Source organism: Melospiza georgiana, chromosome 1 (assembly GCF_028018845.1).
Source record: "Melospiza georgiana isolate bMelGeo1 chromosome 1, bMelGeo1.pri, whole genome shotgun sequence".
Lineage (NCBI taxonomy): Eukaryota > Metazoa > Chordata > Aves > Passeriformes > Passerellidae > Melospiza > Melospiza georgiana.
The window spans coordinates 153,999,827-154,012,574 of record NC_080430.1 but is presented as its reverse complement, the minus strand read 5'-3'; the positions used below and the strand labels follow the sequence as shown (position 1 = coordinate 154,012,574).

Below are 12,748 nucleotides of genomic sequence, written 5' to 3'. Positions count from 1 at the left end.
AGTCTACCTGACTGTTACTAATTACCCCAATTAATGCAATACCAATACCAATACTAATACTAATACCGATACCAATACTAACACTAATACTAATAATACTAACGCTAACATTAATACCAACACTAATACTAATAATATTAATATTGTTAAATAAACGACACCAAGTCTACCTGTTACTAATTACCCCAATTACTGCAATACCAATACCAATACTATACCAATACCAATGCCAATACTACTAACGCTAATAATAATATCCACACTAATACTAATAATATAATATTATTAAATAAACGACGCCAACTCTATCTGACCGTTATTAATTACCCCAATTAATCCAATACTAATACTAATACCAATACTAATACTAATACCCATACCCACACTAATACTGATACTAATACTGATACTTATACCAATACCACTAACCCTAATATTAATACCAGCACTAATACTATTAATATTAATATTATTAAATAAATGACACCAACTCTACCTGACAGTTATTAATTACCCCAATTAATGCAATACTAATACTAATACCAATACTAATACCAATACTAATACTAATAACAATACCAATACTTACACTACTCTAATACTAATACTACTTACGCTAATATTAATACCAACACTAATACAAATAATATTAATATTATTAAATAAATGACACCAAGTCTACCTGACCGTTATTAATTACCCCAATTAATGCAATACCAATACTAATACCCATACCCACACTAATACTGATACTTATACCAATACCAATACCACTAACCCTAATATTAATACCAGCACTAATCCTAATAATATTAATATTATTAAATAAACAACACCAAGTCTACCTGACCGTTATTAATTACCCCAATTAATGCAATACCAATACTAATACCAATACTAATACCAATACTAAGACCGATACCAATACTTACACTACTCTAATACTAATACTACTTACGCTAATAATAATGCCAGCAGTAATACCAATAATATTAATATTATTAAATAAACGACACCAAGTCTACCTGACTGTTACTAATTACCCCAATTAATGCAATACGAATACTAATACTAATACTAATACTAATAGGAATACGAATACGAATACTAATACTAATACAAATACTAACACTTCTCTAATACTAATACTACTAAGGCTTATATTAATTTCAACACTCATACAAATAATATTAATATTATTAAATAAACGACTCCAAGTCTCCCTGACCGTTATTAATTACCCCAATTAATGCAATACGAATACCAATACCAATACCAATACCAGCACTAATACTAATACTAATACTAGTACTTCTCTAGTACTAATACTACTTACGCTAATAATAATACCAACAATAATACAAATAATATGAATATTATTAAATAAATGACACCAAGTCTACCTGACCGTTATTAATTACCCCAATTAATGCAATACCAATACCAATACTAATACTAATACCGATACCAATACTAACACTAATACTAATAATACTAACGCTAACATTAATACCAACACTAATACTAATAATATTACTATTATTAAATAAACGACACCAAGTCTACCTAACCGTTATTAATTACCGCAATTAATGCAATACTAATACTAATACCAATACCAATACTAATACCTATACCCACACTAATACTGATACTAATACTAATACTTATACCAATACCAATACCACTAACCCTAATATTAATACCAGCACTAATACTAATAATATTAATATTATTAAATAAACGACTCCAAGTCTCCCTGACCATTATTAATTACCCCAATTAATGCAATACCAATACCAATACTAATACCAATACTATTACCAATACTAATACTACTCTAATACTAATACTACAAACGCTAATATTAATACCAACACTAGTACTAAAAATATTAATATTATTAAATAAACGACACCAAGTCTACCTGCCCATTATTAATTACCCCAATTAGTGAAATTAATGCAATACCAATACCCATACCCACACTAATACTAATACTGATACTGATACTGATACTTATACCAATACCAATACCACTAATACTAATAATATTAATATTGTTAAATAAATGACACCAAGTCTACCTGACCGTTATTAATTACCCCAATTAATGCAATACTAATACTAATACCAATACTAATACCGATACTAATACTAATACCAATACCAATACTAACACTACTCTAATACTAATACTACTTACGCTAATATTAATACCAGCACTAATAATACTAATAATATTATTATTAAATAAACGACACCAAGTCTACCTGACCGTTATTAATTACCCCAATTAATGCAATACCAATACCAACACCAATGCTTATACTCCTAACGCTAATATTAATCCCACCACTAATACCAATAATATTAATATTGTTAAATAAACGACACCAAGTCTACCTGACCGTTACTAATTACCCCAATTAATGCAATACTAATACTAATACCAATACCAATACCAATACCAATACCAATACTATTACCAATACTTTTACCAATGCCAATACTACTAACGCTAATATTAATATCAATACTAATACTATTAATATTAGTAAATGAATGAAACCAAGTCTACCTGACCATTATTAATTACTCCAATTAATGCAATACCAATACCAATACTATTACTAATACTAATATTATTACTATTACGATTACTAATACCAATACCAATACTAATACCAATACCACTCTAATACTAATAATACTAACGCTAATATTAATACCAACACTAATACTAATAATATTAATATTATTAAATAAACGACACCAAGTCTACCTGACCGTTATTAATTACCCCAATTAATGCAATACCAACACCAACACCAACACCAACGCTTATACTCCTAACGCTAATATTAATCCCAACACCAATACCAATAATATCAATATTGTTAAATAAACACCCCCAAGCCGATGCTGCCCGTTATTTTTCCCCCAGTTAATGAATTAATTAATTAGTTAATGAGTGAATTGCGGAGCCCCCGGCGCTGCCCTACCGGGGCTCTCGTGGCTCTGGGCCTTTGGTTTCTTGCGCAGTTTTGGTTTCCTCTGGGCGCTCCCGGCCAGGAGGAGCCGCAGGTGCCGCCACACTGGGGGGGACGGGAACGCGGGGACGGGACGGGGACGGAGACGGAAACGGAAATGGAAATCCAAATTAAAATTAAATGGAATCGGAATGAAAAATGAAAAAAACAATGAAATGGAGATGAAAATGAAAATTTAAACAATTAAATGGAAAACTGAATTAGGTTTAAATTAAAAGTTAAATTAAAATTGAAATTGAAATTGAAATTGAAATTAAAATTAAAATTAAAATTAAACATAAAATGACAATTAAAAATTAAAATTAGATTGAAAATAAAATAAAATTAATAATAAAATTGAAATTAAAATTGAAATTAAAATTTAAAAGTTAAATGGAAATCGAAATTGAAATTAAAAAAATTAAATTGAAATTAAAATTAAAATTTAAAAAATTAAATTTAAAACTGAATTAAGTTTAAATTAAAACTTAAATTAAAATTAAAATAAACTTAAACTTAAAATTAAAATTAAAAAATTAAAATTAATTTAAAATACAGTAAAATTAATATAAATAATTGAAATTAAAATTGAAATTAAAATTAAAAAAATGAAATGAAAATCGAAACTAAAATTAAAAAATTAAATTGAAATTAAAGTTAAAATCTAAGAAATTACATTTCAAACTGAATTAAGTTTAAATTAAAACTTAAGTTAAAATTAAATTTAGATTGAAATAAAATAAAATTAATAATAAAATTGAAATTGAACATAAAACTGAAATTAAAATTAAAAAAGTTAAATGAAAATCGAAATTAAAAAAATTAAATTGAAAGTAAAATTAAAATTTAAAAAATTAAAATTAGATTAAAAATTAAAAAAATTAATAAAAAAATTGAAATTGAAATTGAAAATAAAATTGAAATTAAAATTTTAAAATTAAAATTGAAATTAAAACTTAAATTAAAATTAAAGTTAAAATTAAAATGAATTGAAATTAAAAATAAAATAAAATTAAAATTAAAATTGAAATTGAAATTACAAAAATGAACTTAAAATTGAAATTGAAACTTAAATTAAAATTAGAACTACAATTAAAATTGAAATTAAAATTGAAATTAAAATGGAAATTAAAATTTAAAAAATTAAATTGTAATAAAAATTAAAATAAAAAATTAAATTACATTTTAAATTAAAAATGGAATTTAAAAAAAATTCAAAAATTAAATTGAAAGTAAAATTTAAGAAATTAAATTTAAGTAAAACCTAAAATTATTTAAATTAAAGCTGAAATGAAAACAGAAATTAAAGGAATTAAAAGTTATAATTGAATGAAAATCAAAATTAAAATGAAAACTATTATTAAAATTAAAAAATTAGAACAAAAATTAAATAAAATTTAAAATTATAATTGAAATTAAAAATCGAATCTGAAATTAAAAAATATTTTTAAAATTTTAAAATTAAAAAATTAAATTTAATTGAAATTAAAGCAAAAAATTAAATTAAAACAATGATTAAAATAAATGAGAAAAAATAAATTGAGATGCAAAGAAAAGTTAAAGTAAAAGTAAAAATAAAAATAAAAATTAATAAACCAAATTAAATTGAAATGAAAACAATCATTTAATTAAATGCAAAATTACAATTGAAATTAATGTAGAAAACATTGAAACAGAAACTGAAATTAAAATTTAAATTAATATTAAATCTAAAAATTTAAAATAAAATTTATAAAATAAATTAAAATTAAATTGAAAGAGAAAATTAAATTAAAATTAGAATTGAAATTAAAATAGGAAAAAAATTGAAATAAATGAAACTGGAATTAAAATTTGAAGCCAAATGGAAATTGAGCTGGAAATTTGAAATTGAATTTAAAATAAAAAATAAAAATTGAAATTGAAATTGGAATTGAAAATTTGAAATGAAATGGGAAGCAGCACGACAATAAAAATTTACATGAAAATAAAATTTGAAACCTGAAATGAAATAAAATTGGAAATGGAATGAAAATTGAAAAAAAAAGAAAACTTGGAATTAAATTCTATTATAAAACAAAAATAACATTTGAAATTACAATAAAATAACAATAAAATAAAATTAAAATTAAAACCAAAATAAAATTAAACAGGGAATTAATTAAAGTTAGCAATTCAAGTTCAAACTGAAGTTACAACATCAAAAAATAAAATTTAATTTTAAATTAAAAAAATATAAAATTAAAACATAAAAAAATAAAATTAAATCTAAAATTAAAAAAATAAAATTAAAACATCAAAAAATAAAATTAAATTTAAAATTAAAAAAATAAATTTAAATTAAGTTAAAGGAAGAATTAAAGGAACATTGCAATTAAAAAAAGAAATAAAAATTAAATAAAAATAAAAAAATAAAATTAATTGGAGGTAAAACTGAAAGGAAAATGAAGAAATAAAATGGAAATAAAATTTGAAAGGAAAATGGGAATGAGAATAAAAAGATTAAATAAAAATAAAAACACAAAATTAAAATAAAATGAAAACAGAAAAAAAAAATCCGTAAATAAAATTAAATTTAAAAAATTAAATTTAATAAATTTATAAATCGAAATTAAAAATTAATAAATCAAAATTAGGTAAGGAAAGATTAAAAACTTAGGAAAAGTGTCAAAGTTTGATGGAAAAGGAATAAAAAAATGAAAATAAAAATTAAATAGATATTAAAAATTAAAAAGAAAATTAAAAGAAAATTAATAATTAAGAGAAAATAAAGATGAAAATTGAAAATACCATGGAAATAAATTAAAATGGAAAAGAAAGTAAGAAAATAAATAATATAAATGAGATATAAATTAAATTATAAAATAAGAACAGAAAAAATTATAAGAAAATTATAAAGAAAATAATAAAGAAAAAATTATAAAGAAAATAAAATAAATTAAAATTCTTATTAGAATTAGATTTAGATTTAGAATTAGAATTTGAATTAGAATTAAAATAAAAATTGAAATTAAAATAAAATAAAAATTAAATCTAAAATTAAAATTAAATTAAAATTAACATTAAAATTAAAATTAAATCAAAACTAAATTATTTATAACTGAAAATAAAAGGAAAAAATAAAAATAAAATTAAAGACAAAACCACAATTCAAATGACAACGAAAATGCAAATTTAACCAAATGAGATGGACCCGAAATGCAAATTCAAACGAATCAACACCGACAAGGAAACCAATCCACACAAGGACAACGAAATCTGATTGGCTGGGAGGGGATTGGGGGCGGAGCTTTGGCTTTGGCGGGAAACGCATCAACATCGACCATGAAACCAATCCACAGAAAGACAACGAGATCTGATTGGCTGGGAGGTGATTGGGGGCGGAGCTTCGGCTTTGGCGGGAAACGCCTTCGGCACCTCTGGCGGGAGCGACCCGAGAAATCCCGGGATGTCCACGGGGTCTTCTCCACCCACCTGGGGTGGGACCTTCTCCTGGTGTCCCTATGGATGTTCCTCCAGGAGCTGAAGGAGACCTCAAAACCCCGGGAGAAATTTGGGATCCAGAATCGGGGTCTTCTCCACCTTCCTGGGGTGGGAGCAGCTCCTGGTGTCCCCATGGATGTTCCTCCAGGAGCTGAAGGACATCTCAGAACCCCGGGAGAAATTTGGGATCCAAAATCGGGGTCTTCTCCACCCACCTGGGGTGGGACCATCTCCTGGTGTCCCCCCATGGATGTTCCTCCTGGAGCTGAAGGACATCTCGGAACCCCAGGAGAAATTCTGGATCCAAAATCCCCCAAATCCTCCAGGATTCCCGATCCCACCTCACCCAAGAGCCACCAGGAGGTGACATCGAGTGGTGGGGACCTCCAGGGGGTGAAGGGTTTGGGACAACCAATCCCAAGGGCTGGAGAGGACCTCCTGAAATCCCCAAATTTGGGCCCAGAGCTTCTCGAGAGGAAACATCTGGAGATGTTAATGTAGGAAACCATGGAATCCTGGAATTGTGGATCCAAATAAGAAACATCTGGAGGTGGGAATGATGGAAACCATGGAATCATGGAAAGGTTTGGGTCCAAAGCTACTTGAGAAGAAACATCTGGAGATGGGAATGATGGTGGAACCATGGAATTATGGAATTCTCGGTCCAAAGAAGAAACATCTGGAGGTGGGAATGATGGTGGAACCATGGAATCCTGGAATTTTGGATCTAAAGATGCTTGAGGAGAAACATCTGGAGGTGGGAACGGTGGAAACCATGGAATCCTGGAATTGTGGATCCAAAGCTATTGAGGAGAAACATCTGGAGGTGGGAATGGTGGAAACCATGGAATCCTGGAATTGTGGATCCAAAGCTATTGAGGAGAAACATCTGGAGGTGGGAATGGTGGAAACCATGGAATCCTGGAATTGTGGATCCAAAGCTATTGAGGAGAAACATCTGGAGGTGGGAATGGTGGAAACCATGGAATCCTGGAATTGTGGATCCAAAGCTATTGAGGAGAAACATCTGGAGGTGGGAATGGTGGAAACCATGGAATCCTGGAATTGTGGATCCAAAGCTATTGAGGAGAAACATCTGGAGGTGGGAATGGTGGAAACCATGGAATCCTGGAATTGTGGATCCAAAGCTATTGAGGAGAAACATCTGGAGGTGGGAATGGTGGAAACCATGGAATCCTGGAATTGTGGATCCAAAGCTATTGAGGAGAAACATCTGGAGGTGGGAATGGTGGAAACCATGGAATCCTGGAATTGTGGATCCAAAGCTATTGAGGAGAAACATCTGGAGGTGGGAATGGTGGAAACCATGGAATCCTGGAATTGTGGATCCAGAGCTATTGAGGGGAAACATCTGGAGGTGGGAATGGTGGAAACCATGGAATCCTGGAATTTTGGATCCAAAGCTATTGAGGAGAAACATCTGGAGATGTTAATGGGGGAAACCATGGAATCCTGGAATTTTGGATCCAAAGCTATTGAGATTCCTTCAAGAGGAACGGAACCAAATCAACAGAACCATGGAAAGGTTTGGATCCAAAGCTACTTGAGGAGAAACATCTGGAGATGTTAATGGGGGAAACCATGGAATCCTGGAATTCTGGATCCAAATAAGAAACATCTGGAGGTGGGAATGTTGATGGAAACCATGGAATCCTGGAATTCTGGACCCAAAGCTATTGAGGAGAAACATCTGGAGATGTTAATGATGGAAACCATGGAATCCTGGAATTCTGGGTCCAAAGAAGAAACATCTGGAGGTGGGAATGTTGGTGGAACCATGGAATCCTGGAATTGTGGATCCAAAGCTACTGGAGAAGGAACATCTGGAGGTGGGAATGGTGGAAACCATGGAATCCTGGAATTGTGGACCCAAAGCTATTGAGATTCCTCCAAGAGGAAAGGAACCAAATCAACGGAACCATGGAATGGTTTGGGTCCAAAGCTACTGGAGAGGAAACATCTGGAGATGTTAATGATGGAAACCATGGAATCCTGGAATTGTGGATCTAAAGATGCTTGAGGAGAAACATCTGGAGATGGGAACAGTGGAAACCATGGAATCCTGGAATTTTGGACCCAAAGCTATTGAGATTCCTCCAAGAGGAAAGGAACCAAATCAACGGAATCATGGAATGGTTTGGGTCCAAAGCTACTTGAGGAGAAACATCTGGAGGTGGGAACGGTGGAAACCATGGAATCCTGGAATTCTGGACCCAAAGGTACTGGAGAAGGAACATCTGGAGATGTTAATGAGGGAAACCATGGAATCCTGGAATTGTGGATCTAAAGACGCTTGAGGGGAAACATCTGGAGATGTTAATGATGGAAACCGTGGAATCCTGGAATTGTGGATCTAAAGATGCTTGAGAAGGAACATCTGGAGGTGGGAATGGTGGAAACCATGGAATCCTGGGATTTTGGATCCAAAGCTATTGAGATTCCTCCAAGAGGAACGGAACCAAATCAACGGAATCATGGAATGGTTTGGGTCCAAAGCTACTTGAGAAGAAACATCTGGAGATGGGAATGATGGAAACCATGGAATCCTGAACCTCTGGATCCAAATAAGAAACATCTGGAGGTGGTGAAACCATGGAATCCTGGAATTGTGGATCCAAAGATGCTTGAGGAGAAACATCTGGAGGTGGTAATGGTGGAAATAATGAAATCATGGATCCAAAGCTACTTGAGAAGAAACATCTGGAGGTGGGAATGGTGGAACCATGGAATCATGGAATGGTTTGGGTCCAAAGATGCTTGAGGAGAAACATCTGGAGGTGGGAATGGTGGAAACCACGCAATCCTGGGATTTTGGATCCAAAGCTATTGAGATTCCTCCAAGAGGAAAGGAACCAAATCAACAGAATCATGGAATGGTTTGGGTCCAAAGCTACTTGAGGAGAAACATCTGGAGGTGGGAATGGTGGAAACCATGGAATCCTGGAATTGTGGATCCAGAGCTATTGAGGGGAAACATCTGGAGATGTTAATGATGGAAACCATGGGATCCTGGAATTTTGGACCCAAAGCTATTGAGATTCCTCCAAGAGGAACGGAACCAAATCAACGGAACCCTGGAATGCTTCGGGCCGGCAGCGACCCCACCGCCCATCCATGGGGACACCTCCCACCGTCCCATCTCTCTCCAATCCCCACCCGACCCAGCATGGAGACCCTCACCAGCATGGAGGACCACCCCAGACCCCACCGCGCCGTGGTTCCCGGCCCACCTTTGGCGTCGTTGACGGGGTCCATGTGGCGGTAGATGTACCCTTCCAGGTAGGAGTGGAACTTGGGCGTGGGCGGGAAGAAGGCCAGGCAGATGGCCATCAGCTCCCAGCCGCGCGCCAGGCTCTCGTAGCGGAAGTTCTCGGTGGTCTGCCGGCACAGCTGGATGTAGAGCTCGTCGCGCAGCCCCTGCACGCTCCAGCCCTTGGTGGCCACCTCCAGCGCCACGCTGAGCGGGTCGGCCTTGGCGCGCCGGTCGCCCATGTACATCTGGATCAGCTTGAAGATCTCGCACGCCTCCTTCTTGACGCTGCGGTCGCTGGTCATGATCATGGGCTTCTTGATGGACTCGCTGCTCCAGGCCAGCATGTTGGCGATGGAGACCTTGCGGCGGAAGAGGCCCTGCGTGTGCTTGTTGAAGTGCTTGGAGGCCCAGTTCTCGATGTCCGTCTCCGAGCTGGGCTTGCGCAGCGCGAACGCCGCCGGGAAGACGCAGCTGGCGCTCGGCATCATGGCGCGCGCCGCCGGCCGGCCGCCCTCGAACGGCGCGCAGGCGCCCAGGTCCTCCGACTGCGGGACACAGGGGGGAAAGGGGGTGAGTGATTGATCGATTGATTGATTGATTGATTGGTTGATTGGTTGATTGGGTGGGTGGGTGATTGACTAATAGAGGAATGGAGCAGTCAATAATTCAGTGAACTGATCAAGCGATGGCTTAATCAATAAATCAACCAGCAAAGCATCAAGCAACAAAGCAAACAATAAATCAATCAGGCAACCAACCAACCAACCAATGGCTCAATCAACCAACCAATAAATCAATCAACAAACCATCAACCAACAAACCAAGCAATAAATCAATCAGTCAACCAACCAACCAATAGCTCAATCAATCAATCAACCAACCAATAGATCAATCAACAAACCAATCAACCAACTGATCAATCAACAAACCAATCAACCAACAAACGAACCAATAAACCAATCAGTCAACCAACCAACCAACCACTGGCTCAATCAATCAATAAATCAACCAACCAATAGATCAATCAATCAACCAACTGATCAATGAACAAACCAATCAACCAACCACGGCCGCCCTCGAACGGCGCGCAGGCGCCCAGGTCCTCCGACTGCGGGACACGGGGGGGGAAAGGGGGTGAGTGATTGATCGATTGATTGATTGATTGGTTGATTGATTGATTGATTGATTGGTTGGTCGACTGATAGAGGGATGGAGCGGCCAATAATTCAATGAACTGATCAAGCGATGGCTCAATCGATAAATCAATCAGCAAAGCATCAAGCAACAAACCAAGCAATAAATCAGTCAGTCAACTGACAAACCAACCAACCAGCCAATGGCTCAATCAATCAATCAATCAATCAACCAATAGATCAATCAATAAATCAATCAGTCAACCAACCAACCAACCAACCAATAGCTCAATCAACCAACCAATAAATCAATCAGCAAACCATACACCAACAAAGCAACAAATAAATCAATCAGTCAACCGACCAACCAACCAATGGCTCAATCAATCAATCAATCAATCAACCAACCAATAGATCAATCAACCAACCAATCAACCAACCAACCAACCAACCAATGACTCAATCAATCAATCAATCAATCAACCAACTGATCAATCAACAAACCATCAACCAACAAAGCAAGCAATAAATCAATCAGTCAACCAACCAACCAACCAATGGCTCAATCAATCAATCAATCAATCAACCAACTGATCAATCAACAAACCAATCAACCAACCAACCAACCACGGCCGCCCTCGAACGGCGCGCAGGCGCCCAGGTCCTCCGACTGCGGGACACAGGAGGGAAAGGGGGTAAGTGATTGATCGATCGATTGATTGAGCAACTGATAGAGAAATGGAGCGGCCAATAATTCAGTGAACTGATCAAGCGATGGCTTAATCAATAAATCAATCAGCAAAGCATCAAGCAACAAAGCAAACAATAAATCAACCAACCAACCAATGGCTCAATCAATAAATTAGCCAACCAATAGATCAATCAACAAACCATCAACCAACCAACCAACCAACCAACCAATAGCTCAATCAATCAATCAATCAACCAATCAACCAACTGATCAATCAACAAACCAATCAACCAACAAACCAACCAATAAATCAGTCAGGCAACCAACCAACCAACCAATGGCTCAATCAATCAATCAACCAACCAATAGATCAATCAACAAACCATCAAGCAACAAACCAACCAATAAATCAGTCAGGCAACCAACCAACCAACCAATGGCTCAATCAATCAATCAATCAACCAACCAACCAATAGATCAATCAACAAACCAATCAACCAACTGATCAATCAACAAACCATCAACCAACAAACCAAGCAAGAAATCAATCAGTCAACCGACCAACCAACCAACAAACCAACCAATGGCTCAATCAATCAATCAATCAATCAACCAACCAACTGATCAATCAACAAACCAATCAACCAACAAACCAACCAATAAATCAATCAGTCAACCAACCAACCAACCAACCGACCAACCAATGGCTCAATCAATCAACCAGCTGATCAATGAACAAACCAATCAACCAACCACGGCCGCCCTGGAACGGCGCGCAGGCGCCCAGGTCCTCCGACTGCGGGACACAGGGGGGAAGGGGGGTAAGTGATTGATCGATTGATTGATTGGTTGATTGATTGATTGATTGATTGGTTGGTCGACTGATAGAGGAATGGAGCGGCCAATAATTCAATGAACCGATCAAGTGATGGCTCAGTCGATAAATCAATCAGCAAATCATCAACCAACAAACCAAGCAATAAATCAGTCAGGCAACCAACCAACCAATGGCTCAATCAATCAATCAACCAATAGATCAATCAATAAATCAATCAGTCAACCAACCAACCAACCAACCAACCAATAAATCAATCAGCAAACCATACACCAACAAAGCAACCAATAAATCAATCAGTCAACCGACCAACCAACCAAT

The 12,748-nt window shown here is 35.0% G+C and overlaps 1 protein-coding gene across 3 annotated transcripts in view; it reads right to left on the bottom strand.

Moving 5' to 3' along the window:
• ARHGAP39 (Rho GTPase activating protein 39) overlaps positions 1 to 12,748 on the bottom strand; it is a 169,637-nt gene that overhangs the window by 22,815 nt on the left and 134,074 nt on the right. For 2 of the 3 annotated variants that reach the window (XM_058028088.1, XM_058028080.1), the window contains exons 5-6: positions 9,746 to 10,313; positions 3,006 to 3,098 (exon numbers count right to left, since the gene is read on the bottom strand). In XM_058028088.1, the coding sequence (XP_057884071.1) occupies positions 3,006 to 3,098; positions 9,746 to 10,313 (661 nt within the window). The remainder of the gene's footprint in view (positions 1 to 3,005; positions 3,099 to 9,745; positions 10,314 to 12,748) is intronic. The other variant, XM_058028095.1, reaches the window with a different exon arrangement.